We start from the raw sequence: 27913 nt of genomic DNA on the forward strand, positions 1-27913 counted from the left end.
CAGAATGATATTTATAGCATAGAACTTTTTTCCCAGACTCTTGCGGAATATTGTACTTAATAAAGAAATGCCCCATAAACATCTACAAGAGTAATGCATTAGTTTTGGCTATTAAATCTGTCATGTGATACAGAGCATGGAACATTGATTTGCTTTACATATATGGAAAATTTATTTTTAACCCTGTCAATTTGAAACCAAATTTGCAGGCCTGATAAGTGGGCAGTAAATGCAAGAAGAGTACACGTATCGTGCCCTTAGACAAGGATTTCAGTTGTACCCTTGTTCTTAAACTTTGTCTGCACCATTTTTACAGCTTTTAACGATTTGTTGTAGAGACTGTTTCCTCCCTCCCTCAACTTTATAAAATGCTCAGACATTGTAGGAATATTTTCTGAAATAAAGAAAATAGGTTGAATTGATAAGGCATTCTATTACTTAAAATGATAGCCATGATGGTGACGACTCACTTCCCACCAATCATCACGCACAACTCATTTCCAGCCAGTCGCCATGCACACATGGCTTGGGGGCTGGACTTACACAGAATGGGTAAAAAGCAACACAAACAGTGGATTGTGGTGGTTACTCGGTCTCTCTCGTGCGCATCCTTCTCACCCACTGCTGAATAATTACATTTACTGTACCATCTACAGCTGCCTGAGGAGGAGCAGGCGCAGGTGTCAGCCACTCCTTGTGGGAGGTTTGTGACTGCTGGCAGCCGCAACTGCATGTTAACTGTTGTGTGGTGATACAGGCATCTGGGAAGAGGAGCAGGTGTCCGGGAAGAGGAGGAGCAGGGAGCTGGTGACATGGGACCAAGGGGAGAAGAAAGGCAGGAAGGGTTGGCCCACTCGGTGGGTGCCGTTAACCCACCAACAGTTTTTAAGAGCCTGTTACATTTGTTTGTACAACAGGCTTTATTGCTAGTGTACATGTAATTGTCATGATTCTTACTATAAGATCATCCACTCTTTTAGTGACATTGGATGTTCACAGCCAAGTTGCACCCCTGTTTTCTGATTCTGAAGGATACCATTTCCAGTTTCCTGGATGCGGCTTCCTATTCATCTTTGCTGATTGCCAGCTAATCATGAAATTCCATCTTCACAGCAAACTATATTTATCATCACATCCCAAATGGAAAGTTATTCTTTGCATTTTCCTTGAAAATCAGTGTTCCATTCTGGGAATAAACTCCTGTTTGGAATCCTCTCTGACTAGTCATCTTTCAAGGCAATGTTATACCCTGCTGCAGAGAGATATTACCTGTGTTGCTACTCATAGGCAGATTCTTCAGCATTATTTTTCATCAGCCAGTCCCTGGGGGTACACCTTTGGCCAGTTCCAGACTCCAGAAGTCATTGGGTTTTTAACCTGATGCTGTATTTGACAAAGGCAAAATCATACCCAGTTCAAAATTCTTCCAATTATAAGACAGGACAATGCAGCTTCATACCTCTCCAATATCACCTTTTATAATCTTACGGTCATTTTCCCAGTTGTCTATATTCCGTCTGTGCCAACAGTGATATTAATAGGCCATTACATTTGAAAGCCTGTTGCCCAGGGCCTATGTCTCTGCTTTAGAACTGGAGGACCTTTCTATTTTTAATTCTTTACTTGGAGCCTGGATTTAAGTTCTTCACGGCCAGTACAATCAGTCTCAACTTGTGTCTGGTGAGCCAGTGTGGTGTAGTGGTTGAGACCAGAGGATTCTAATCAGGTGAACTGGGTTTGTTTCCCCACTCTTACAATATGAAGCCTGCTGGGTGACCTTGGGCTAGTCACATTTCTTCAGAACTCTCAGCTCCACCTACCTCACAAGGTGTCTGTTGTAGGAAGAGGAAGGGAAGGAGTTTATAAGCTGCTTTGAAACTACTTATAGTTGAGAAAAGTGGGGTATAAATCCAAACTCTTTTTCCTTAGTGGCAGAGAAACATTATTTTTTATCTGTACATTACTTACTGGGTATTATTGTGTGTCTGGCCACTATGAAAATTCAGGCTAGAGCTGTACTTGAGACCTAACCCGTTGCAGTACATCATATGGTTTTATATCTTTGGCTAGGATTTTCTATATTATTTTAATCTTTTAATTATTTTACTGCAATATCTGCATTTTATGTTCCTTTTATGTAATTTTTTCTTTTAATTATAAAAGCATATAGCCAAATGTAATAAGAACATAAGACCTACCAGACATAATAAACACAATAAACCTCTTTTAATAAAGAACATAATAAAGAACATAATAAACCTCTTTTCCTCAAAAAAAATTGATAAAAGTTAGCAATCTTGGGAATTGTTCCACGCTAGTCAAATACAGTTACTGTTTGTATATTAAATTATAACAGTGGGTCCAAATGTGGTCATCAACAATTCGTTATTGATTCTTGTTCTTTCCTTATGGCACATGCAGTTTTTCCAGGAACAGTTTTGTTTTGGACTTCCCCCCCCTCTAAAGTTAATTCTTCAGAGTAGAAGCACTGTCTTGGTAGTTCATGTGTGATCTTTGCACTACTAACATGTAATCAGCATGTTTTTTCATCTTACTTGTTAAGCTCTGGGTTGTAGTTAGCTGTAACTGGGAGGGGCAGGGTTATATAACAAAACACAGGCCATTTGCTCCATAGCAGCTAAATTCAGGGTTGGTGAATTTGAGCAATGGTGGTACAGTGCCATAGGGTATATTGGCTCACTTTAAAAAATAGAGAGAAACATCTTCTGCGTTGGTTGTTGTGGGTTTTCCGGGCTGTGTGGCCGTGGTCTGGTTGGTCTTGTTCCTAACGTTTTGCCTGCATCTATGGCTGGCATCTTCAGAGGTGCATCACAGAGAGAAGTCTGTTCCACACTGTGTCTAGTGAGAAGAGAATGTTCAGTGGAGTATATATTGTCCATGTTCCAGGGTGGGAACCAGTCAGTACATGTTTGGGTGGAACTTGCTATGCAAAGGTGTGCTTGAGTGCATTGTATTGCTGGTGGGGTTATCAGTCCATTTACATTTGTAGTTGCATTTGCATTCCCTGCAGCAGCAGCAGCAGTATTGGTGAGTGCAAATCCTGTGTCTGGGTGGAGTCCATTGTCCATGAACTTAGCATGCCCTTGGCCTTTAATTCTGGTGTTTTTAAGTACTGGTAGCTAATCTTTGTTAATTCTCAGGCCCTTTCCGCACGGGCCAATAACTACGGCAAAAACGCTGTCCCCAGGGAGCCATTCGCACAGGCGGCGCTGCCAAATCGCAGCAGCACCGACCTGGCTCCCTTCCTCCTCCCAAGGCCTCAGGCCGCCTCCAAAAACTCTCCCTCCCTGGAGGGAGGTTTTTTTGGAACTCTAGCGCTATTCCAGCTGGCGCATGATGCGAGATGGCACCCCGCCGGGAATGCGCTGATGTCCAAATCCTTCCCCACTCCCACCTCGTTTGCCCAGATGCGATTTGTAGCCAAGCCCACTGCACTGGCCTCTGAAGGCCCTCCCTGCGCTGTCCCTCCAGCCCCTGGAGGTGGGAGGTGGCGATGAAGCCCGGGTCCTACGGAGAGCCAGCAGGGTGACGGCGGCTGACGAGGTGACGAAGTGGAGTGGCCAGCGGGGAAGAGGTGGGTCAGCCGGGCGACTGTACTCCACGGCGCCGTCGTCCCAGCCGGTTCTGGGACCGTCCACATGGTCCCAGCGTCGTCGGGTCGGCGTTCATTACGCCGACCCAAGCCCTTCCGTCTCCGTGCGGAAAGGGCCTCAGAGTCTCTTCTTTCTTGTTAAAGTTGTCTTGGTGTTTGTGAATTTCAACAGCCTCCCTGGGCAGTCTGATATATTAACCTTCCAAATTGTCCAGAATTTCAGTGTTTTCAAATAAAATGTTATGTCCAGTTATGTTTAGAACATGTTCTACTACTGCAGATTTTTCAGGATGGTTGAGCCAACATGCTCTTTCATTCTCCTTAATACGAGTCTGAATGCTATGTTTTGTGGTTCCTATGTAGACCTTTCCACTGCTGCAGGGTATGTGATAGACTTCTGCAGAAACTTTAGGAACAAGACCTACCAGACCACGGCCACACACCCCAGAAAACCCACAACAACCAGTTGAATCCATCCATGAAATTCTTTGACAATACCTCTACTGCGTTGTTGAACACTGGAGGGGGCAGAGTCATGATCAGAGTATTACTACCCCTTTGGGTGGGTAGGGCAATCAAGGAAGTGATTGATTTTGACATTGGATCCATCACTGTTCTATTCCCGCACCAATAATGATACAGAAAATGAACAACAACTTTGCACACGGTTGTTTACAAATAAGAGGAAGTGAAAATAATAGTTTTGTAATATTTAGCCGAGAGAAGGTTCTCTGGGGCCGGAATCACTTGGGTGCTGTGTGGTTTCCGGGCTGTATGGCTGTGTTCTAGCAGCATTCTCTCCTGACGTTTCGCCTGCATCTGTGGCTGGCATCTTCAGAGGATCCTCTGAAGATGCCAGCCACAGATGCAGGCGAAACGTCAGGAGAGAATGCACTATATGCAACCATACAACCAATTTCTTTTCTTTCTAAATAATTTATTGGTTTAGTCATAACTGTAAACTGTGATTTTGCCACAGAAGCAAATGTTAATTCTTTACATGCAGCACCTGACAAGAGGATAGAGAGACAAAAGAACACACAAACCTGAAACTGAAGCCATGATTTGCTGTAAGATCTGAATTAAGCTGTTGTCTGTTTCACATTGTATAATGGGGAGGACAGATTTTATTTTAATGAGAGCTTAATTTTTTTAAAAGAGCCCTGGTTGTGACCAGTCACAAGTGACAATTTAGTAGGTGGAGCTAGTCACAAAATGGCAGCTAATACAAAAAATATAGTGTTTCAGAGCAGGTCTGCAGTGCTTGGGAGGAGAGACTATTCCTTTGAAGTTTTCCCAAAGCACCCCCTCCCCAAATTGTACCATTCCCTGTGGGGATGAAATACACAATTACTTCTATGTTTCCCTGGAAGAGGCAAATAGCAGCTTTGCTGTCAGCACAAAGGTACATGTGTGTGCATACATGGAGGAGGAGAAGTGGATGGGAGACATTGCTGCAGCTGTCATTTTCTCATGCAGAAAATCCACTCTGCACCCAAGGCTAACACTCATTACAAAAAGAGAGAGAAGAGAGAGAGAGAGAGAGAGATTTGTTTCTTTAAATATACAATTGTACAGATTCTCCAGCAAGCTTTGACACAGAAATAAGCTATCCGGTTTTTATTTAGACTCCAAAGTAGCATACTGCTTACAAACCAAACAGTTGTGACTGTGTCACTTTAAATGTTTCTAAACATAGTCTTGCTTACATCTTCACAGTATGATTTTTATACAGGCTAACCAAACTCTGGTAAGTTTCGCCTTGGAAATCCTTCAGCTTGCCCCAATTGCCTAAATATCAATGAATATCATTAAAATAGAGAATCATACACAATACTCCAATAAGATGTACTTAAAGTTGGGTCACTACACACTTGCAAAACAGCTTATAAGTCTCTCAAGATGTTCTATATTAACAGTGTTTAGCTTCTGCTCTCCTACAAGTAAACATGCAGGTTGGTATGAAAGTTATTCCATTAACAAAAAAGTCTTTCTAAGGAAACAATGTTTGGTTCCTGCTGTCCTACAAATAAACACATCAGTTGGTATCACTACTATAACACAATAATGCACAGATTCTTTCTATAGTTACAGTGTTAAGCTTTTGCTCTCATACAAATACATACAAGTTGGTATCACATACTTGTTTAACACAATAATACATAGACAGTCTTTTGTTTAATTTAAGCATAATTACCAGGACTGCGAAATGCTGCATTCTTTCTTGCTTCACATCTGCCCTCAAAAGGAGAGTGGTGCTGCCTTGCTCTGCTTCCTTAAGTAAAGGTGCAATTAGTCCATGACTTCATTTTTTCTTAAAGAAAAGCCTATGTTTGGGTTGAGCCCAGATGGCTCCATAGAATTTAATTTGAATATAATTTATCCTTCAAGTTGCAGTAATTTCCGTTTGATGTTTTGACTGTAGCCAAGGTTGTAATTTTGAAAGAATCTGGAGCATGATGTTTGTCCATAAAATGCTGAAACAGAGGCGCTTCATGCACCTGACTGCAAATCCTGGAGATGTGTTCTAATACTCTTATCCATAACTTCCTTGTTGTTTGACCAATGTGTATTTGATTGCATTCACATCATAATAAATAAATAATATTGTTTGTGTTACAATTTGAGAATATCTCCAGTTTATTTTTGAAGCCCAATCTCTATATGGTAATCTCTTTGCACTCCATTGTCAGCTTACAAATAGAATATGCACCAAATTTGTAATGTCCTGTAATATGTGGAATGTTTCTAGATACTTTCCTAACATTATCTCTCACCAGGGTATTTCCCAAGTTCCTAGTGCATCTGAGCCCTAACAAGTGGCGGGGTGGGGCGGGGGGGGGGAGGAGTTGGTACCCTGGTAATTCTTTAATCATTGGCCAGTATTTGAAAATTATTCCTCTGATTCTTTCACTATGTACTGAGAACTGATGTTTCTGGTTGTTTTAGGTATAAAGAGACTCTGGCCCCTTCCGCACACACAAAATAGTGCATTTTCAAACCACTTTCACAACTGTTTGTAAGTGGATTTTGCTATTCAGCACAGCTTTAAAGAGCACTGAAAGCAGTTTGAAAGTGCATTATTCTGCATGTGCGGATTGAGCCTCTGTCTCTCTACCCTGTCAGCTTTTCCCCTTGCTCTTTTTATAATTTTCCATGGGTACCATGATTTGGGAAGCCTTCTGGCAGCCTTTTCACAGTCCTTATGGGAAGTAGAATTTCATATGGCTCTCAAGAATATGCCATGTGGCAAATTGTTTTTTATGTAATGTGGATGAAGTGAATTATAATGTAAATATTCGTTTCTACTGTAGGTTTCTGGAAAAGAACCATAGCCACTGATCTATCTTTGGTAGTCCTGAACATTAAATCTAAAAAAGGATAGGATAATTTCTCATTGGCTTGTGAGGTATATGTAGGTGATATATGCCTTGAGATATATGCCATTATTTAGGAACAATGAGCCTTAGATTTGCCTAGTTTGAAGATTTGTAGCACCTGAAAATGACACATTTGGGCAGGGGGTTAAAATTTCCTCCATGACTCAGTTACAGTCTTCCTCTTAATTTTTTTATCAAATGTTATAATTTGGCATTTTCAATTTATACCACAAAAGCTAATCCAAATACACAGCAACTTCTGATTCTTTTCTATGATGTGTGGGTCATAACATCTGCAGATTCTTTTTAAACAAACAAACAAAAATAACAATTGTTTTTATGTCCCTATCACAACTTGGAAGTCTTTACCAGAATTTCATCTTTCCTGTGATCCAAGATGAAAGAAATGTTTTGCACCCTGATACTTCCACTTAACTTTTAAAGAGTGAACATGAATCATCACAACTACAACAATGAAATTGGCTAGACAACCATTAGTAATCTCCTTGAAATTTTTAAAATGTCTTCTGATATATATAGTATTTAATGCCTAATAGGTTGTCTTGTATATATATCAGGAGTCTGTTAGCTCTTGCTGGAAATTCTCCTTTGGTAGGTAGATTTAATATATACATTTTGGACCAGTCATGTTATCCTACCTTTCTGGCAACAAATTCTGAATATTATTTATGCACTTATGGGGTATATTTTGTTGCAAGAACATTGCTCAAATATCTAAGTGATGTGTCTTAAGCACATAAAGGGAAGTCATTTATTAATAGCAGCACAACAATATATTGCTTCTCAGTGGAATTAAGAATCACTCCACATAAATTACTGTTTTTTGAAAATTTGGAAAAAAGCAATAATATCTAAATTAATGTACCAGTATAGAAGACCTGAGCATGTTAATATAAAATCAGATTAATTAATGCAGAAATTGTCAAATTTGTAATAGCATGGAATTAAGTTAGAAGTGTAATTGGACCATATATGTTCTTTAGTATAATAGTAAAATATTTACTTCTGTATTTTTTTTTGTAAAAAAATAAAACTAAAAACTTAGAAGCTAACTAGACAAATAAGTTTGGTAGGGTGATAATCTAGGAGCAATTTTAATTCTGTATCCTTGAAGAGAACAAAAGGAGAAGAAACCTATACATATGTACCACATACACAGTGGAAGAAAAAGTTTAAAACGTTGCATATTTCTAGATATAAAGAGGGCAGACCATGGGAATGGTCAAACCAAGTACACACCAGGCACATTTAAAAAAATCATTTTTCACATCTATAGTTTCTGAGTTCCAGCTGAGCCATTGGCCTGGTTGGGGACTATTTTTCCCCCTTCAGTCAGCAGTAATGGTAATTGAAGCAGTTAATAAGGCAAGGCTTATCAATACATTTTGTCTCGTCACTAGCTCATAGCAACACTGCATTTAAATTCAGGAGATTCTGCAAAAGAATAATTTACAATTAGATAAGAGTGTCTTAGAGAATCCAATTTCACCCTTCACCTCCTTCAACTCATGCTCCCTCCCCCCCATTAAAAAAAACCTTTTGGCGTTTCTGCAAAATGTTTCCCACTATACAGGACTTACCGTCATTAAAATCTTTGTTGCTGTTTAAACAATCTTATAAGAGAGAAAATATAATACATTTTGCGTCTTAAGAGCTTTAGCAAACTTCAGCAGATTTTAAAATGTTAAACTTTTTCATGTTGAGCATGAAATGCATATTGAGACATGAATTTCTTCAGTAAAATTTCTGAAAAAATAATATGTAGATTCAGTAATGTTTAAACAAATACTTAAATGTGAGAGGATCTAGATTCTATATGCTAAAATTCTTTCAAAAATATCTCCTTCTTGAAAGGAGCATTTCAACCCCAGTCGTGCTTGTTTAATTCCTATTTTGTTTAACCAGTGAGACACCATGCTAGTAAGTATATGCACTGGCGCTGTGGCTGCGAAGGCATCCTGTTGTCACACTGCTACATTGGCATAAGGGGCATTTGAAATTGTGCTGGGGTCATGGTGCCTCCTCAACGGTTTGCCCCCCTCTTCAGGATTGCACTGTAAGTCTCCTTGTTTGATTGCAATATATTCTGGCCTGTCACTTATACCTCAATAGCAAGCCCATATGATATAATGAACAGAATGGTGGGCTGTTCCACAGACAGTCGGTTTCAAATTCCGCTGAGCTATGATGCTTACTGGGCCTGTCTGCCTTTCTGTGAAATATTCTTGTGAATCAAAACAGGAATAACACCACAAGTGCTGCATTAAGCTCCACAAAATAAATGTAATATGCAGACTTATGGCTAACATGGTGTAGTGGTTAAGAGCAGATGCACTCTAATCTGGAGAACCAGGTTTGATTCCCCATTCTGTCACTTGAGCTGTGGAGGCTTATCTTGTGCACTCCCACACATGCCAGCTGGATGACCTTGGGCTAGTCACGGTTATTCGGAGCTCTCTCAGTCCCACCCACCTCACAGGATGTTTGTTGGGGGGGGGGGAGGGAAAGGAGATTGTAAACCCCTTTTAGTCTCCTTACAGGAGAGAAGGGGGGGGTATAAATCCAAACGCAACTCTTCTTCTAACCTTGAGTTAGCAGTATGTCTATGCAGTGCTACATAAACAGCTCAGTTACCCCAAGAAAAATCAGTAGCAAACTTTGTTTTGTCGACTAGCTGATCACATGGACTGGATACAAAGCTTCCTTTTTTGCAAGCTAAAGCACTTCTGTTCAGTATTTCTATAGATCTTCCACTGTACCACTTTATCCACCTTCTGTGCATGGTAGGTTAGGAACAAAATTCTGTGACTTTTGGTCATCAGTAGGGTACCACGAATCCAGGCAAGTCATGTTAACAGTTTTCACGCAATGTCTGGGTAGCATGAGGAGAAAACTCAATATGAGTGCAACGTAATAAGCATGAAATGAAAAATACAGCGCGTTGCACTCTGCCGCTTAAATTATTTAATATGTTTATGTGTGTAAAACCTTATAACCATACCACTAATACAAAAGTGAACACAGTGCATAAAGTGCTATATAACAAACTCTACAATATACAAAATACATTAAACATAGTATATATAGTATTCTATACACATGTAGTTCCTAACATCAGTTGCATTGAGCGTAGAGCCTCATGCTTAACACAACTGATGTTAGGAACTACATGTGTATAGAATACTATATATACTATGTTTAATGTATTTTGTATATTGTAGAGTTTGTTATATAGCACTTTATGCACTGTGTTCACTTTTGTATTAGTGGCACGGTTATAAGGTTTTACACACATACACATATTAAATAATTTAAGTGGCAGAGTGCAACGCACTGTGACCCTCGACTTCATATGAATAATGAATAGCATGCCATAATGGCAGACATGCTTGTGTTGAGTAATGAAACAGTAAGACATAAGTTATAGAGCATATGTTTGAATTGTTCCTTAGTCAACTGAAAATGGGCGAACACAATCTATCCAATCCAATCTGCCATTGGACAAGTGTGTCCTCATGCAGACCTGCAGAACAGAAACTTGGGAGGAAGCAGCTAACACCTGTATTGGGACATTCCTAGTACAGGCAGTTGTCATGGAAGAACAAACACTTTTCCAAAACTTCTCCCAACATGGATTTTGCATGCAGTTGGTTGGGCAGGAAGTGGAAGCCACATGGAAGTCTCCTTCCACTTGTGGCAGGGGATAGTGCGTTTCCTGTTGTTTTCCGTTTATGAGTCAATAGCTAATCAACTTTTAGTTTTCCCCCCAGTGTGTTTCTCTCTCTCTCTCTGGTCTATCTTCCTTCTCCTCTTTCTCTCATATTATTGTTTCTCTTGAAAAAACTCAAATCTTAAAACAACAACAAACAGTGGGGAAATGGTGGTAGCATCATTAGCGAGCTGATGAAGGGCTGTCTGCTTGTGGGTTCTTAGTTGACAGCTGAAGCTAGCTTTAGTTCCGCTTGGTCCTATTTCTTATCTTATGATTCTTTTTGTCCTCAAACCTGAGGCGAGACTGAGCATTGCTATAATTGCGCTCCTCCGCTGCTCTTTTGGTCCATTAGTTTTGAGCAGGCTCTTTACAGGGTCTTCCCTTCCTGCTCCCAGACAGGGCTTTTCTGTGAGGACAGGTCTAGAGAAGGGGGCAAAAACTTTCCTTTCTTATTCTATAAATATCTGTTTTGTAAAATATAGCTTTGTTGTTAAATCTCTTCAATGGTGTTTTGTTGTTGCAAAATAAAGTGGAATGCTGTACTTGTGCAAATGAATTGTTTAGGCTACTTATGCCTCTTTACAGCACTCATACTTCTGCCAATGCCATTTTAAATGTGTATTTATATTATATCTTGAGGCTAAAACCTTTCAAAGTCTGGAGCACACCTCTTTCAAACATGAGATTCAAAAATCACATTCTAGGATTGTAGTTTGTAACACAAACATGATTGGATTTAGTTCGCTAGTATGCTTAAGGCTCTCAGTAGCTGTCAACTAGGTGCAGCTATCAACTAAGTGCAAATCTGTTTGTTGACAAATCTGTTTTATGAAGTCACCAACTAGATTAGCTTGGTTGAGAATGGAGTGATCACTTGGTGGCTGCTTAGCTAAGTCCAAGGCAGGAGGCCTCTGAAAAACAATTTCCTTAACTTGTTTTGGCCTGTTTATCTCTTCTGCTTGATTAGTCTCTTAATTATTAGTAAAGTCTGTATGTGTGGGAAGAGTAGTGTTTTATTTCCCTGTGGTTTTCTATGCCCTTTTGAAGTTCAGTCTTAAGGCTGCCCTTCATACCGTTTTCTTACCAGCTACTAACTACTTCAGCTCCCTAAAGAGCCAGGAGTTGGCCCTTGTTAATGAGCTGGTGATTGTCCCTGATGCAAGCAATTTCTTTTTGTTTTGTGTGTGTTTGTGTGTGTGTGCTACAAGGCAGCCAATCTAAAGACTTTTTAGCAAGCTTTATTTTTGCCACCCTAAAGTTTAATACACACAAGGAGTTAGCACTTATTTATAGCCTGGGAGTCTGGAAGCTTTAAGATGTGTTTGAGTGCAGTCTTGTAAATCTGCCATTTGTTTAAAGTGATGTGCTGTGCCATGTGTAAATGGAAGGGAACTACATATTTAATCAGCACCATTTTGTCTGCATATTGATCTAGAATTAAGGGATATTTAAATAATCCTTATATTACTCCATCTCAGTCTAACCAACACCATTGAACTGTTGGGCTATTAGTAAAGGCTGTAGGGGGCATGTTGTTGTTTACATTTACTGTTAAAACAAACTAGTTGTTCTATATTTATGAAAAATTAAAAACCCACTTGAATAAATATTTTTAAACTCACAGGGTCAAATCAGCTGTCCAAACTGCAGTTTACTGCTGGCCGACAGCAAATAGCTTATTAATATTTTTCCATGTAATCAAGGCTGCATTTGCATTTTCTTACCAGAAGTGACTGATAAAGCTTCATTTGCTGCTTGAAAAATCAATATGTATAATAAAATGGCACCAGAAAACATCTTTGGAAGTGTTAGCGTACAAGGAATTATAACATGAGGTTTGTTGTTTTCTAATTTTTTCTTTAATAGCTATTCTAATTAAGTAGAATGTAATGTGACCAATGTGCTTTTATCATTTTCTTTCTAGTCTCCAGAGGGTGCTGAAGGCAAGGAAGCTGCAAAACTAACGAAGCAAGAGGCAAGTGTGACTCCTTCTTTCCCACTAATTCCTTCTTTTATTGATCACTTCATAAATGTAATACTACAGAACTGCATAAACTGGGTTAAACTGCAACCAAAGCCCAGTTCAAAGCAGAGTAATACCAAACTGGTAAAGGGGGCATTAACCTGGTGGTTTTTGTGTACTGTGTCAAAGAGAAAGTTTAGATTTTGCAGTATGGTGACCTATATTCTGGATTTAAAAATTCAGGAACCCTGTCTATTATTAGTTTATGGCATTTGTAGCACAGACTTTCCATCTTGGAGTTCAGGGGTTTTGTAGGAAGTCTCCCATCCAGGCATGGATCAGATCCAGGCTTGTTCTGGTTCATCAGGACCACCATCATGTACCTTCAGATCAAGCCTCTGTTCTCTTTCCCTTTCTATAGCGAAGTGGAACTGGTGGATGTACATGACAATTATCTTCCCATTTTCCTTTCTCATTGATTATTCTTATTTATTTTTAATATTTTTTCTAGCCATCGTGGAACTCACAGTCACTTAGATGATGTTCCCAGGATGTTTACAGTCCTGTGTGGCTTCAGCAAGGTTGATGTACCATGTGCTTTCAAACCAAACCGGTCTATGATTTCTATGTGTTGCATTATACACCTTAAATTCTGTAAATTATTTTACAGCACTATCCTGCTTCTTTTTGGTTTTGGAGAGGGAAGGGGAGCTGTGAAAACATGGGAACTTTTTCTCTTGCATGGAGACCCTATGACTCCTGAAAGGTGACTGTTTTTGCCTTCACAATTTCAGTTTCCCTTTGCAACAATAAAAGCTAGAAACTGGTTTGTATGAAGAGGGGTGTCAAGATTGTTGATTTTGATTTCAGACGACAGCTGATGGTGTGTGAGAGACCGTTCAAATGTTGTCTGAGCCAGAAACACGTTAGTTGCTATTGGTTAAAGTTTAAAGTTAACCATTATTCTCTCAGCAGCATTCACTGACAGCACAGGAATGATATTTTGTATTGGTATAGTGATTTAAAATGCTCAGGTAATCTCATTCATTCTATCTCAGTAAATCTTACATAAAGAATCTGTAATTATCTCCATACTGAAGTGGCAGGGGAGAATGCTAAGAGGCAGTAGTTTACCTAAGGCTATTTATTACGTTTATGGCAGAGGCACGATTTAAACAGGGCATTTCCTGGTTCACAGCTCAATCTGTTAGCTGATGGACTGCAGTACTGATCCACTTTACAAATTCCTGTGGCATATGCAATGTTCGGCGTCTTGAACACTTAAAAAATCCATCTATATGAATACTAACTGCTTGACCAAAAATGTCTCCCCCACCCCCAATCAAGGCATGGACACTCAGTGTGCTGGGTTGTATTCCTTGTGACAGCCTGCTGCATTGCTTCCACACGTGCCTACATGTTCATAATAGGAGATGAGGGGGACAAAACAGTTCTTTAGGGTGTTGCACTAATAAGGGTCTGGATGAAGCCTTGATGATGATGATTTTATGATACCAGCGTTTACATTCTTGCACCTTTAGTTCAGTATAATGATAGGAAACATAAAGTGCTGTGTCTTGGCTTCTTTGTCAAATCTGATGCCCTCTTGCAAATCCAAAGTTATATGCAAATACACACTGAGAGCTGGACGATTCTTATCGCTGAGGGCATGTTGGCTGTGCAAATGAACTTTCTTTCTGGCAAAGTGTCAGCTCATTTCAAGGGACTGCTACTGAAGCCGCATAAATGTCGTGATCTGTTCCTCAGAATTGTCACCACTGGGTGGGATCCTCTAGGGCAGGAATACTTGAAGTAGTTTCTTCTGTCTATCACCATAAAATCCTGTCTGTTCCACTCCTTTTGTTAAATCTTTAGCAAATATTGTCTGATTTCACATTCTTTTGGGTTTTTTTTTAAATGTTTCCGTTCTTGTGGGACACTGTTGACACATTGGTAGAAATCAAGCTGGAAAACAGCTGTACCATCAAATTTAACAATTACCTTTCTATTGGATTTTTACAGTGTTGAATCATGGTGGCCATTGAGGGTAATTTTGAGCAAATTGCCATAGACTGTTAATTGTCATTGATCATCAGAATACAATATATTTTGTAACTGCAAATTTTTTTGTGGCAGAAACAGTATAATATTGGAGTAAAGGGCAAGTGTCTATAAGGCCCAGTATAGAATCCTGAGATTTTAAAGAAAATTTTTCTCTCTACTTGTATTAGGAGCCTTTAATAGAGGAAGCTTCAACATTAAATTATATCTTAGTAGATGAGACATGTTCATTCGAATTTACTTATGATTTTCTCTCATTTGAAAAGCTCTCAATTTGCAAGGCCAGTTTTTATACCTAGGACAGATACCTAGGACAATTAATTTAGAAATTGTCTGTCTTCCAAAGTAGACAGTGTTCTTCCAAAGGGATATTTGTATTTAATGAGGCCCATGAAGGTAGCTTGAAGCTAAGTTTTTTTTAAAAAAGATGCTTATATAGTAGAAAATGTTTTTGAGAAGATTAGCAACCGCTAGTCTAAGCTCTAGAAGGAAATGATAGTTACAGATTGAACAATTGCTTCAGCCTGAAATGGGTATAAAGAATACACTCCAGTGGAGCTTTTGTCACTTGGGCTATGCCTTTAACTGCTACAGAAGGGGTGCATCCATGCATGCAAAGATATTTGTATAATGTGCTAGCCTTTCTATTGAAATCAACCATTCTTCCTGCAAGATATTAGTAAATTAAGCTAGATGTATGTAGGGAGCTAAATATGTTTTATAATGCAATCCAGAGTGGGGTTTAGGAAGCTGGCTGTTGTGCCAGCACAGTGACATAATGTGGAACTGCTATGACCCCTACCCTAGGCTGGAGTGCTGCCTGAACAAGGCCCTGTGCTGGCAAGAGACAGGCTCTTGGCAGCAGTTAGTTGACTCCCTAAGCTGCCGCAGCCAGGGAATGCCCTCTGGAACCAGCAAAAAGTTATGGCAGTGAAACCCAATGGTGTTAATGGAGTCCATTGGTATGGCATAGCCCATTGGTGTTCATGGAATCCAGAAAAAAAACCTCCACCACTGATGCCACACAGAGGCATATCTAGGCAAATTGGAGCCCGTGGGCAAAACCTGAGTTTGCCCCCCCATGAGCGGCCCCCCCTGCCCCACCACGACCAAACAATGATTTTTTGGGATTCCTGTGGTTTTGCCACAAGTCAGCTGTGACTTCTCAGAACTTTCTACTACCAGTCCAGACCACGGAGACCAGTAGAGGGTGCCTCTAACTTTCAGGAGATAATAAATGCCTCTCTGTGGGAAGGCATAGTTCCATCTGCTTTGAAATAAGCAATATTGAGGCCCTTCCCAGAGAAAAGGCATCCTTGGATATGAATTACTTAAATAACTATTGTTTGGTTGCGAATGTTCTGCTATTGGGCAAAGATCTCAGTATGCGGCTGAATCAATAATGTAAATATGTTAATAGTTAAGGTTATAAATAATTGTTAAATTTGGGTGCTGTGTGGTTTCCGGGCTGTATGGCCGTGTTCTAGCAGCATTCTCTCCTGACGTTTCGCCTGTATCTGTGGCTGGCATCTTCAGAGGACAATACAGCCCGGAAACCACACAGCACCCAAGTGATTCCAGCCGTGAAAGCCTTCGACAATAAATTGTTAAATTGATATATATCAATGGCTGTTAATGAAATCATCAAAGAACAGAATGTTAGATGGGAAATAAAGGATAGAAGGTTTTCTCTCAAAATGGTATTATGTTTATATGTCATGTTCTGTTCTGTTGTGTCCTGGTTTTATGGTTATTGGTTCTGTTTCCTTTTTTCTAATTCGGTGTACAGCTATATTGAGAAAATTAATAACAATTATTTTTTAAAATCTTGTGGTGGCTGTGCAGCATCAGACAGTCTTGGAGGAGGATGATTAATTTCAGTCTGAATTCAGACTTGGGTTTGGGATGAGAATGGCCTTGGTCAGCCTGACTGATAATGATTAGAAAAGTGTTCGGGAATTGAGTCCCTGTTGATTCTCCTGGGCTCTAAGTGGCTTTTGACATTATTATCCATGGTATTCTTCTGGATGGGCTGGGTGGTTTGGGTGGGGGTACCATGCTTTATTGCTTCTGCTCTTACATGACTGACCAGTTCCAGAAGGTGGCCTGGGAACCTGTTCATGGGCTCCATGACATTTATGCAGGTTTCCACCTTTCCCCCCATGTTGTTTAATATCTGCATTAAACATCTATGTCATCTGGGGATTTGGACTGAGATATCATTAATATACAGATGATATCCAACTCTTTGTCCCCTTGAAGGTTGAGTCAGGTGGCTCTGTGAAGCCCTGAATGGATGTCTAGAGAAGTTTATGATCCCTTAATCAATGAGGACCAATAAACTGAAGCTTAATGCAGAATAGTCGAGATGCTGTTGGTCAGGGTAGACTGTCCTGGAGGGTACTGCATTCTCTTTGAAGGAGCAGGTTTGTAGCTTGGGTGTACTGCTGGATTCTGGCCAATGATTAGAGACTCAGGAATCCGCTGTGGCCTGTAGTTTCTTTTATGAGCTTGGCTGATACATTGATTACAAACATTTTTGGAAAGCATGACCTGGCTTTATCAAATCCAATTTAGATTACTTTAACATGGAGAAGTTTATAGGGCTGGCTTTGAAAACAGTCTGAAAACTTTTTATTGATACAAAATTTGATGGCCAGATTATTGTAACTGGTTGGTTATAGGGATTGTGTTACCACTGTTCTGAAAGATCTGCAGGGGCTACCCATCTGTTTCCAGTCACAATTTAAAATGCTTGTTCTTATCTTTGAGCCTTAAAAGCCTTGGGGCCGTGGTACCAGAAAGACCACATTTACTGTCCATACCTTGCAAGGTAGAAATAGAGCTTTTCTGTGGCAGCACCTTGTGTTTGCAATAGCCCTACACTTTGAAACTCACCTGGCAGCTGTCTTTTAGGCACCAGGCCAAAAATATTTTTTAACCCAGGATTTTAATTAGGGATTTTATCTTTCAGCTGTTTTATTGTCTGCCTCTGTGCCATGGAAAGTTTCACTCTATTTTTATGTCCCCCGGCTTGTTTTAATGGTTGTGGTTTTTGTATTGATAATTCATTCTTTTAATTATAAACTGGTAGCTCTTGTCTCAAGGCTCCTAACCCCCATTCGGAGGCTGGCAGAGGTGGAGTCAGGATCAGATGAGGCTGAAGGGGTTTGCAGTTCGCAGTTGAGGGGATGGTCCCTAACAGTGAAGGCTGTGAACTTGCACACACACATGCTATGTCATCCTGCCTTATTTTGACATGTTTGAGGTTGCAGATTGCTGTTAAGAAAGGACTCATAATTTTACTGCAATTCCTCAGCTTTTCCAAACAAGTCTATTGTTCAGCAGCAGTGATTGCTTTTCACGCTCATGGCCTGAGCTCTCACCCTATTTCTATTTCTAAAAGGTAAAATAAATTAAACATTAATGAGCACGATGTTTTCTGCTGTGAGTGTTGGATAGTGATCGCTTGAATCAAGATTCTTAATATTTTGTTTAAAGGGAATCCAAATTCTGCCCCAGCAAATTATAAATGCTTATGCATTAGCAGTTTAGTTGAACAATATAAAAATAGTCTAGATGAACTTCAGTTAATGTGCAGTAGTGGAGTTTCAGAGTATGATTTTTCTTTCTTTGAAAACTACAGATAATTTGCAAGGGAATATTATTTGGCTTGCAAAACATTGTTTTGGAATTTTGTTGTTGTTTGGTATTAACTTCTATTAACAGTGAATTCACGCTGTGTGAAATCATGTTTACTGGGCTGGACAGAACTGAGAAGTATTACAGGAATCCAAAATGTATTAAATGAATGAACTTTCTCCTTGGACAAGTGCATTTTGTCCTTAAAAAATGCAAAGACCTTTGTGTTTCATAACACAATACTTCTGTTGTCTTACAGGTACATTTTATTTGGTGGGAAATGAGTGACAGATTTTTACCTTGTTTGGATGTGAACTGCTGCAAATCTACAAAGATATTTTCTTTCCCTTTTTTAGCCAACAAGGCGATCTGCAAGATTGTCAGCTGTAAGTATTTAAAAGAGTTTGTGTAAATATGAAGGCAATGTCTCATTCAAAACAATACAAGTTGGCACTGCCATGCCAAGTGATGATTGGTAAGGCAATATGACCTTGTTGAAAATTCTATGGGCAGAGTTATCTATTAAGACTTTGATGGGTGTAATTGTTTAGGACAACAACTGGGAGTTTCTCTTTGATGACAAAAAGAGCACTGGAACGAGCATAGGGCTGTTTTAAACATATAAATATACAAGTACATCACAGTGGAAGAAGAAGAAGAAGAAGAGTTTGGATTTATATCCCCCCTTTCTCTCCTGCAGGAGACTCAAGCAAGTAATGTGCCTGCAATAGTCTGTAAAACCACTATTCCTGCTTTAAATTCCCAGAAAAGAACTCTGTGTCAACTCCAAGGTGACATCCCAGTTTAGTTAACTCTTTCTCTCTGTCTGCTTTTTCACTCAATTCAAATTAGACAGTTGGCTCCTGTGTCCCAACCCACCCTCTAGGTGAAAGTTATCACGTTCAACAGATACCAGGATATTAGAAGAACATCTCTGGATCTCAAAGTGTTTTTTTGGCCAGAGTCCCTTCCCACACACTGTTGCCTATTCACTGTTATCAAAATAGCCAAATGCACAAGAAACCATCTTTCATATTTTTGGATGTCATCAAGATTGGTAGCACCAGGGCTACGTTCTGTTACAAGTCAGTGTAGTGTTTGGGTTGTCAGTTTTCCAAAAGGTTTTTGGTAATACCTGCTTTGGTTGGCTGTTTCTTCATTTCCTTTTCAGGGAAAATATTCACTGTATGTTCCTGTGAATGTGTAAATGCAAAAACTCAGAGCAACAATTTCAAGAGGTTACTTGGAAAGGATTCTTGTAGTGTAAGAGATAGCATGAATAATAGACAAATGACTTTTCAGCCAATCTGACATAGATTAAGAGGGAACTTTGATTAAGATGTGGAAACATATCTACAGAAGTCATTTCTGGCTTCTTTGGTGTTACATGTTAAGAAACCTGAAAAGGAGGAAAGTGGCTGGTAACTACTAACTGTGGAACTATCTGAAACTATTTCCTAGAAACCAGCTCCGCCAAAACCTGAGCCCAAGCCAAGGAAAACCACTAAGGTAAAAAAAAAATTCTAACTCAAGTTTTTTTTAAAAAAAATTCTCATATCTACATTTGCTTGCTGACTCTAGTCTATATGAATTTAATAAAGATTCTTAATACTTATTTTTAAACCTGTTTACTTGGAATAGAAGAGGTTACATTCTAAAGTAAATGAATGAAATTATGGTTAACAGAAGAAAAAGAAACAACTGATTATCAGTAAATGCCATTATTCCACTGTGTAAATTCTGAAAAAGTACTTGAAATTTAGAATTGTATTTTGAGATTATTACAACATAATTATTTTATTAACCCAAGCAAACCAGGGACAATCACCAGCCATTTACACACTTGTGATTTGCATTCAGTTTACATTCCCTTTGGGTCTGATTCTCAGTTATGCACACATTTCCCCCTCTTTGGTATTCACCACACTCTTAGATCAGAGAATCTGTTTCAGAAACCTGCTAAAGTGTAACTTTTTCTGTCCCATCACAGGGAAAACACAGGAGGTATCTGTGACTTAAGCTTTCTTTGGGTTTTTCTGCTCCTCCCCACCTTTCCCCCTCGACAGAAAAGCAATTTTTCCAACTCTTCAGCCACCATTTCAAAACAATCAGAAGGGTTTTTTTTTAATGATGGAAGTCTATTGCTAGAGCAATAAACCCTGGAAACTGACATGAAATTTACATGGTCCACCCTAGACCTCCCCCCCAGACCTCCCCCTCCCACCAAAAAGGCAGCAGGCAACATCTACAATGGAGATTCCATGGAAAGAACAAGAAAGCCGCAGGCAGGCAAAATGGTCAGGGGAAGAATTCCTGTGTAAACAAAAAACCGCAGGAAAAAACCACTGTGAAGCAAACAGCCATATGTCGTGCATGCATAATTGTCTTCCATGTCCAGAAATGAAAACTCTATTGAATGCAGCATAGCATTCCCACAGGTCCCCCCTCTAATGGCAGCTGAAAATGCCCCCCTGAAATCCTGTTTGTTAAAGTTTCTTCTCCCCAAAAATAGAATTTCTGGGACTGTTTTGGACTGTGACAGAAAAGAAAACTTGTGATTTGTGCGTGGAAGTTTTTACCCCCATATAAATGCTATTCTGGATCCAACACTTAGGCTTAGATCTCTTGAGGCTAGTGAGAAAACAGTAAAGTTGAGGCTTCAGGACTTATCCGTATGAAATTGAAGGAATGAGAAGCTACTCCTGTACCAGCAGAATTTCTTGCATCAGCTTAAATATTGCTAAATGAATGAAGCGGAAGGAATGGGCTATTTTGCCTGGTTCCTCTCATAACTGCAGCTCTTTCCAGCATCAGCACTTTGAGGATCCAGGACTGCTGGGAAAGGTGGCGAGCATTTCAGTGTGAACTTCCTTTTGCACCATAAAATCCTAGCTGCTGTAGCTAATTATAGGAGTAAGAAAGAGAAGTCCTCTTCTTGTGTTGTCTGTGGATTATATTTAGTTACAACTCCAGTGTATATGTATGTGAACAAGTACATATATACAAACAAATTAACCATCACTGTTATCTTATATAATCATTATATTAACCATTTCTGCATCATCAGTATTACTGATATAACTGTAACAAATTTTGAACTTCACTAAGATGCAAGAATAAAACAGATTCTTAAGGGCATTGGCTGAGGAATATGTGATCTCTTGGGCACACTGAGTGAAATTTTTGAGTTATTTTCTTTAAACAGCAGCCTCAATGCTACTACTTCTTTTCTGACATCTCAGTTTCACAGCAGGTTTACCCTGAAGCATGGTGGTGATTTTTCCAAAGTATCTTCCATCAGATTTAGCTCATTCTACAGATATTGTCTGGAACTGTAGCGCCAGTACGCCAGTGTGGAAGATGAAAGGCGCATGTGAGGCCTGGTTGATAAATATTTAACAGAACTGGAACTAGCACATGTATCATCTGATGTTATGCAAAGCTGAGTCTATAGTGATAGATATAAAAAGATATAAAAAGAAACAAAAGATATAAAAAGATATATTTTATCTTATATAAAAAGATATAAAAAGAAACAAAAATATCTTTGATATCTTATATCAAAAGATATACAAAGAAACAAAAACAAACACATATTATGAAGTTTTATTTTTAAGGGCTGTGCTTTACAGTTTATTACTATAGTTTGTATAGCTCTCAATAATTTTTCACTTTTTCAAAACTCAGCTCCATATCATATTATCCTCTCTCCCAACATGGCAAAAAAATTACCTTTCCATAAGAGATGCTCTCATTCATGTTCATTGCTACCTCAACAGTAAGGTTAGAGAGGAGCAGAATAGGACATCTAGAATGCCCCAATTTTTTATTTATTTTACATTTCTACCCTGCCATATTTCAGTGACTCAAGGCGGCTTACAATAAAAACAATCCAAAAATACAATAAATTACTATAAATATAAACATTTTAAAAGCATAAATACATAAATTTGAAAGCAAGTACAAAGATGGCATAAAAATGCAACAATACAACAAAGAAGGCATAAAAATACAAAAATAAAATAAATGCTACACTATACATAGGGCAACACACTAAAAGCAAAGCAGTAATTCCTGATTTCATTCCTACCCGAATCAGGTTGCGTGTCACTGAAATTGTACAAAGTTGTACAAAAATTGTACAAAATTGATCACAGAGATCAAGTGTGATTACTTTCTTTGGGAATGTGAAATCAGCCCCGTTCTAAAAAGGAGGATAGTTCTTCTTGCATCTGGATTCCCCTCCATGTTATATGCAGGCATATACAATTAAGCATTACTCTAGATGATTAGAGGCTTCTGGTTTGCCCATTTCTTTCTGGGATATGTGGCTGTGTTTGTAATATCATGGTCATTATCAAAAGGAGATCTGAGTGTGACAGATACTAAAACAAGCAGCATGAAATAAAACTATTGGGAATCTCAAACTTTGTAAATAGGCGTTAAAGGTGAAGATTAATGATACACATGAATATGCATCATTCTTATGTACACATATCACAATAATCTCAATTGTCCATTTTAGTTGTTGGGTGGAGCTCCTTTTTAAGAAGTTGCTGCCCAAGGAGATTGGTTGAAGGAGTGGTTTTTAAAAGCTTATCCGCAGGCTAGTGGGTGCCTGATTTGGATATACCACGTGCAGACAATATGACAAATGCACAATAATATGTGGACAATTCCTGAAAATCTCATACTTGTTCCCTATCAGTGGCCAACAAGTGATGTGCAATCCCTGCTTTTTTGTTTATTGTTGGAAAAAACATCTAAGTGTTACTTTTAAAATTTACCGGATCCTGATCAGAGCAAGTTGTGTCCCTTTATTACCCCAGGAAGCCCCCCCTAGAAGCCTCAAACTCCTTCAGCTATCTGCTGTACTGGGGGGAGGGACACCTTGATTGTTACCATTTGAAAGCCCCCTTCTTTTTATCCTTTGAACTATCAACCTGAGCAGAGTTAAATGTTTCCCTTGCAAAAGAGCCTCCAAAAACAAAACTGACTTTTCAATAATAAAGTAACATTAAATTTATTAAAATGTACTCAGCAACTCTGCTACCGTTTAATCAATGAATCTAGTCAAAATGCTGCAAGTAGTGGATAGTTCTAATAACATGGCTATGATGATCTGATTTATATAGTGAAATTCAAATGTACATAGTACTTTACAAATTAAAATCTTGTAGTTCTTTAATAAGGATGGCAGGAGGCTGAATCCATGTTTTATAGAACCACTCATTTCCCTGTTATGTTTTAGATGTGTGAGACCAATCCATTTGGCCCATGTAATTATTTGAGTTCTCCAAAAATCTTCATCATTAAGTAAATCATTATCTCTAAAAAACATTCCATTCATTCCAAAAGAAAATATTTTATGTGAGCTTTTTTTAATGTCCCCCACATTTCCAATTTATCCTCTTGAAAAACTGGAAGAGAAGAGTCTTTTTGGGTAAAAAAACCAAACATGACTGATTTTGTCTGGATATTATACAGACCTTATACAGACATTCACATCTCTAATGATACATCATTTTAATTGTGTAAGAATCACAACTCTCCCTTTCTGTTTATAAAAATAGCTGGATTTCCCTCTTAACGGTTTATCATTTTGTGGAGACAGTTAGGGAATCTATGTTTCTATAGTAGCAGAAGATTTAAACATGGTGCAAAATGCCTGGAGATAATGGTCCTATCAAATGGTCCTGCATGGGTCTATATATGAATTTGGTTTATTCTCTACTCCCTTTAGTGCAGATACTGAGATCATGCTGGATGGGGGGTGGGTGATTGACCTGAGTATCATTTGTGCCCATGGACTTGGAGGATTCCTCAGGTTTGAAGGGTTTAATCCTCTCACCCACCATTTTTAATAACATGCAGGTGAGGAGAACATCGGCAGCCTCACTGAGCCTGGGTTGTTGTCATCAGCAATGCTGGGGAAGGGGGTGGGATTTCCCCCCAAGCAGGGGGAAGATTTGATTCCCCACCATGAGTTTTGTGCCCCCCTGTCATCTCTAACTCTCACCAGACTGTCTAATCAAGAGGTTTTAACACATTGAACACATTAAAGGGATAGTGTGTTTCCCTCTCAGTTGGGTAAGTCCAGGGTTGTTATGCAGAGGCAGGCAATGAATATATCTTATCTGGAAAACTCTGCAAGGACACTCACCATAAGTCAGCTGTGACTTGACAGCCCTTTCCACTACCAGTCATCTCTTCTAGCTGTAGTATAGCTGGTTCTGGACCATGATTTACAGAGTGGTTCACAAAATGAATGGTCAACCCACAAGCATCAGATTCCTTATGCTTTTTTTTTCTTCCTTACTCAATTCATGTGATTCTCAGTCATGGTGTTTCCTCATCATTTGCAACTGTACTTCTAATCTACATGATGGAAATATGCAGCACTTTGTTGACTTCCTCATGAGTAACAACAAAGAAGGCAGGAATGACTGTGGATCCTTCTTCCCACTTACCTAGATCCTTGCTCAGGAGGCGGGAGAAGGATAGATCTCCAAATCTCAAAACAATGACATATCCCATCTCACTGCAAGACGTGGAACAGTGGTGAAGGAAAACACTTAAGAATGTGAATATGTACATGACCTTCAATCTTGTAGCTTTACTGGTAGAAGCAAAATACTCTTTACAAATTAAAGCAGGGTATGCTTCAACTAGGATTTCTGGTGACCCTGAGGATTATCCTGAACTGAACTTAGATTCTTTAATTTGTAGCGTGGTGTTGGACTACTGTTTAATGGATGTTTGGAGAATTGTTATTAAGCAAGAAACCTCTGCTTAGTAACATATATGTCCCTGTCTTTGATCTGTTATCAGAAGGAACCTGGAACAAAGACTAACAAAGGTGCTAAGGGGAAGAAGGATGAAAAACAAGAAACTGCAAAGGAAGGTACTACACCATCTGAAAATGGTGAAAATAAAGCTGAAGAGGTACTTTACGCACAAAGCTCCTGCTGATTCACCAGTGTGTTTATATAATTCAGTTTTTCCAGCCATTGAAAGCATGTTCATAATATTTCTTTTTATTGCCCCATGATGTTATTACAGATTCGCATCTCTCGCTCCACTGTTAGTGTTTCAACATCCAGAGGTGCTATTTTATCAGTAAGGAAGGGTGAGATTAGAACAAGTGAAAGTTAAAGGGTGGGCCGAGCATTCTTAGCACTTGTACAGTGAATAGAAAATGGTAGTAAATTGGTGCTGTTGTGGTGAACAATGGAAGCTGGCAGGTAAGGCTTCTATGGCTTTTGCAAATTAGGAAACAAAACATTGGAGAGTGTTTATAGCTGTCCTGTCTGTATAAATATACCATTAAAGTAGCCTAAAATTGGGGGCATGCAATCATTGCAGCAAAAAGAAAGACCACTTGTGATGGGATTCTTTTTTTCATTCTGACTTTTTTTTGAGGAAAAGAAAGATAGGAATATGGTGTTAGGCTGTAAAAAAAAAAGCCGTAACACTTTTTTTCCTTATCTTTTATCAGGCACAGAGAACTGAACCTGTAGAAGACAAGTGCGTGTGAACGGACATGAACATTTGAGGATGATTTTATGCACCTCTTGGACAACTTTTAAAAGATATTTTTATCAAGTATTTTGTAAATGCTAATTTTTTAGGACTTATGATAAGTTGACAAACTGTATATGAACATTTTCCCTTCCACACGTGTGCTTTTAGAAATTCCCAATGTTGCCAAGGGTTTTTTTTTAAGTATCAACTTACTATTGGAAAAAGGTGTTTATAAGATTGGACAACCATTCCATATATTTGCTTTCCAGAAATGTATGTCTAGTGCATATGGTGACGTTTTTACTGTGAGTGTTTGGATTTTTCTTGCAGTTTTTCTAGAGCAATAATCTGTGGTGCTTTTGTACTTAAGGTTTCTGCGATTTTAATGAAACATGTATAGATATGGCCGCCTGATGACTATGTTCTGTTCTTTGCCATTGGTTTAAAACAAAAAAATCTCCTTGCCAGCAGATATAATTTCCCTATATTTTCTATCAATTTGAGAAATGCCTTATAAATACTTTGCTCTTGTTAGAAAGATACTAAGCACACTTATTTAAAAGTTGGTTTCAGTGATCTTAGGATCATTGTTAAAGGTCATGGAAAGTCAGAATTACACCTTAATACATGTACTTGGTAATAAGATCCATTGTTTAGAATCAGTGTACCAGAGGACATAAATGCTAATATTCCAACAAAGTGGTATGTAGGCAAATGGCAAAATGGTTTGTGCTCATTGCGAAGCATTTGTGACACATCCAAGTGTTTACGTCAGTCTCCTATACCATGGCTTGCCAGGTACCATAGGAGTCCTAAACTAAAGCCTCAGAACCCATCAGGCTGGGGCAAGTCAAGCAAAATAGGAAGTTTCATGAGCCCCTGGTAGACTACATGTGACTCATGGGCTGCATGAACTTGATGAGCCATTCTCTGTGAAAGGCCTGGCATAGAAATATACCATACCAATGGACTTTTTCTGTATTCTTCTTCAATATATCAACTTAAATTGTCTTTATAGTATTGTAAAAGCACAATTCAAATTGATCTATACCTTGATTGAGAGATACAGAGGAACAGCTTTGATTTCATTCCTCCATATTTTAAACTACCGTATCCTTTCTTTTTTTATTTTATCAGAGATGATTTTTATGTAAACATCTAAGTCTACAGAATCAGTCCTTTGCTTCAATTCTTCATCTAGATTTGGTAATTTCTCTTCTCCTTTATCGAACAATTGGTGATTAATGTATCAAAGCTACATTTTTTAAAAGCACTGTGTGTGGTACCTAGTAGAGATAATGTAGGTGAAATATATTTTAAGAAACTGATGGTTGTGCTGCTGGTGTTCAATTAGATAAATAATTTTAATGCCTATGTTAACACTACTCCAGCCCATTATAAGCATCTAGTGATTTCCCACCTGTTTTTCTCATTTTTTGCCTGGGACTTACATATTTTTGCTGGAGGGAGGGGGGGAAGATAAAGGAACCTATTTTATGTCCTTTGGTAACATTTATTTTTATTGCTAAACTGGTGGCCCTAATGTTTGGGGATATATGCATGTTTCAGTCAATAAATGAAGTAATTATCACTCAACCCTAATGTCCTTATTTGGTATTTGGCAAGAATTATTCCACCCACAATTGGCTCTTTCCATTTCCACTGCTTATCTGCACAACTGTTTCCAAAATTACATTAAAGAGGTGAATGAAAATGATAAACAATGCAAAAATAAGAATGTAAAATAAGAAGTCATAAACATTCAAGGCAAGTTTTATGCAAATGCATTATAGCTTCATTAGCCTCATTGATGACAAAGACCTGAGGCACTGGATTGTTCAAATGTTTTTCATTTTTTTTAAAAAGCACACGTGATTACTCTGTGATTTGCTTCCTACAGTAAAGCCCTATTGACTTAGTTATTTAGCTTCTATCACCAGAGTCTGAATCTTCAACACATGCACACACTAATGAATTTCTTTGCAACATCTCTTTGA

General features: G+C 38.8%; 1 protein-coding gene across 3 annotated transcripts in view; it reads left to right on the plus strand.

The window, feature by feature from the left end:
• HMGN3 (high mobility group nucleosomal binding domain 3) overlaps nucleotides 1–27512 on the plus strand; it is a 35655-nt gene extending 8143 nt beyond the window's left edge. The window contains exons 2-7 of one of the 3 annotated variants that reach the window (XR_007244408.1): nucleotides 12651–12701; nucleotides 18749–18778; nucleotides 19854–19901; nucleotides 25224–25337; nucleotides 25455–25636; nucleotides 25891–27512. Coding sequence is in view for 2 of the 3 variants with exons in the window: in XM_048495529.1 (XP_048351486.1) it covers nucleotides 12651–12701; nucleotides 18749–18778; nucleotides 19854–19901; nucleotides 25224–25337; nucleotides 25455–25547 (336 nt within the window). In the remaining variant the exon portion in view is untranslated. The other 2 variants (XM_048495529.1, XM_048495541.1) reach the window with 2 other exon arrangements.
• The last annotated feature ends 401 nt before the right edge of the window (nucleotides 27513–27913 follow it).

This window comes from Sphaerodactylus townsendi, linkage group LG01 (genome assembly GCF_021028975.2).
Source record: "Sphaerodactylus townsendi isolate TG3544 linkage group LG01, MPM_Stown_v2.3, whole genome shotgun sequence".
In the NCBI taxonomy this organism is placed as follows: Eukaryota; Metazoa; Chordata; class Lepidosauria; order Squamata; family Sphaerodactylidae; genus Sphaerodactylus; species Sphaerodactylus townsendi.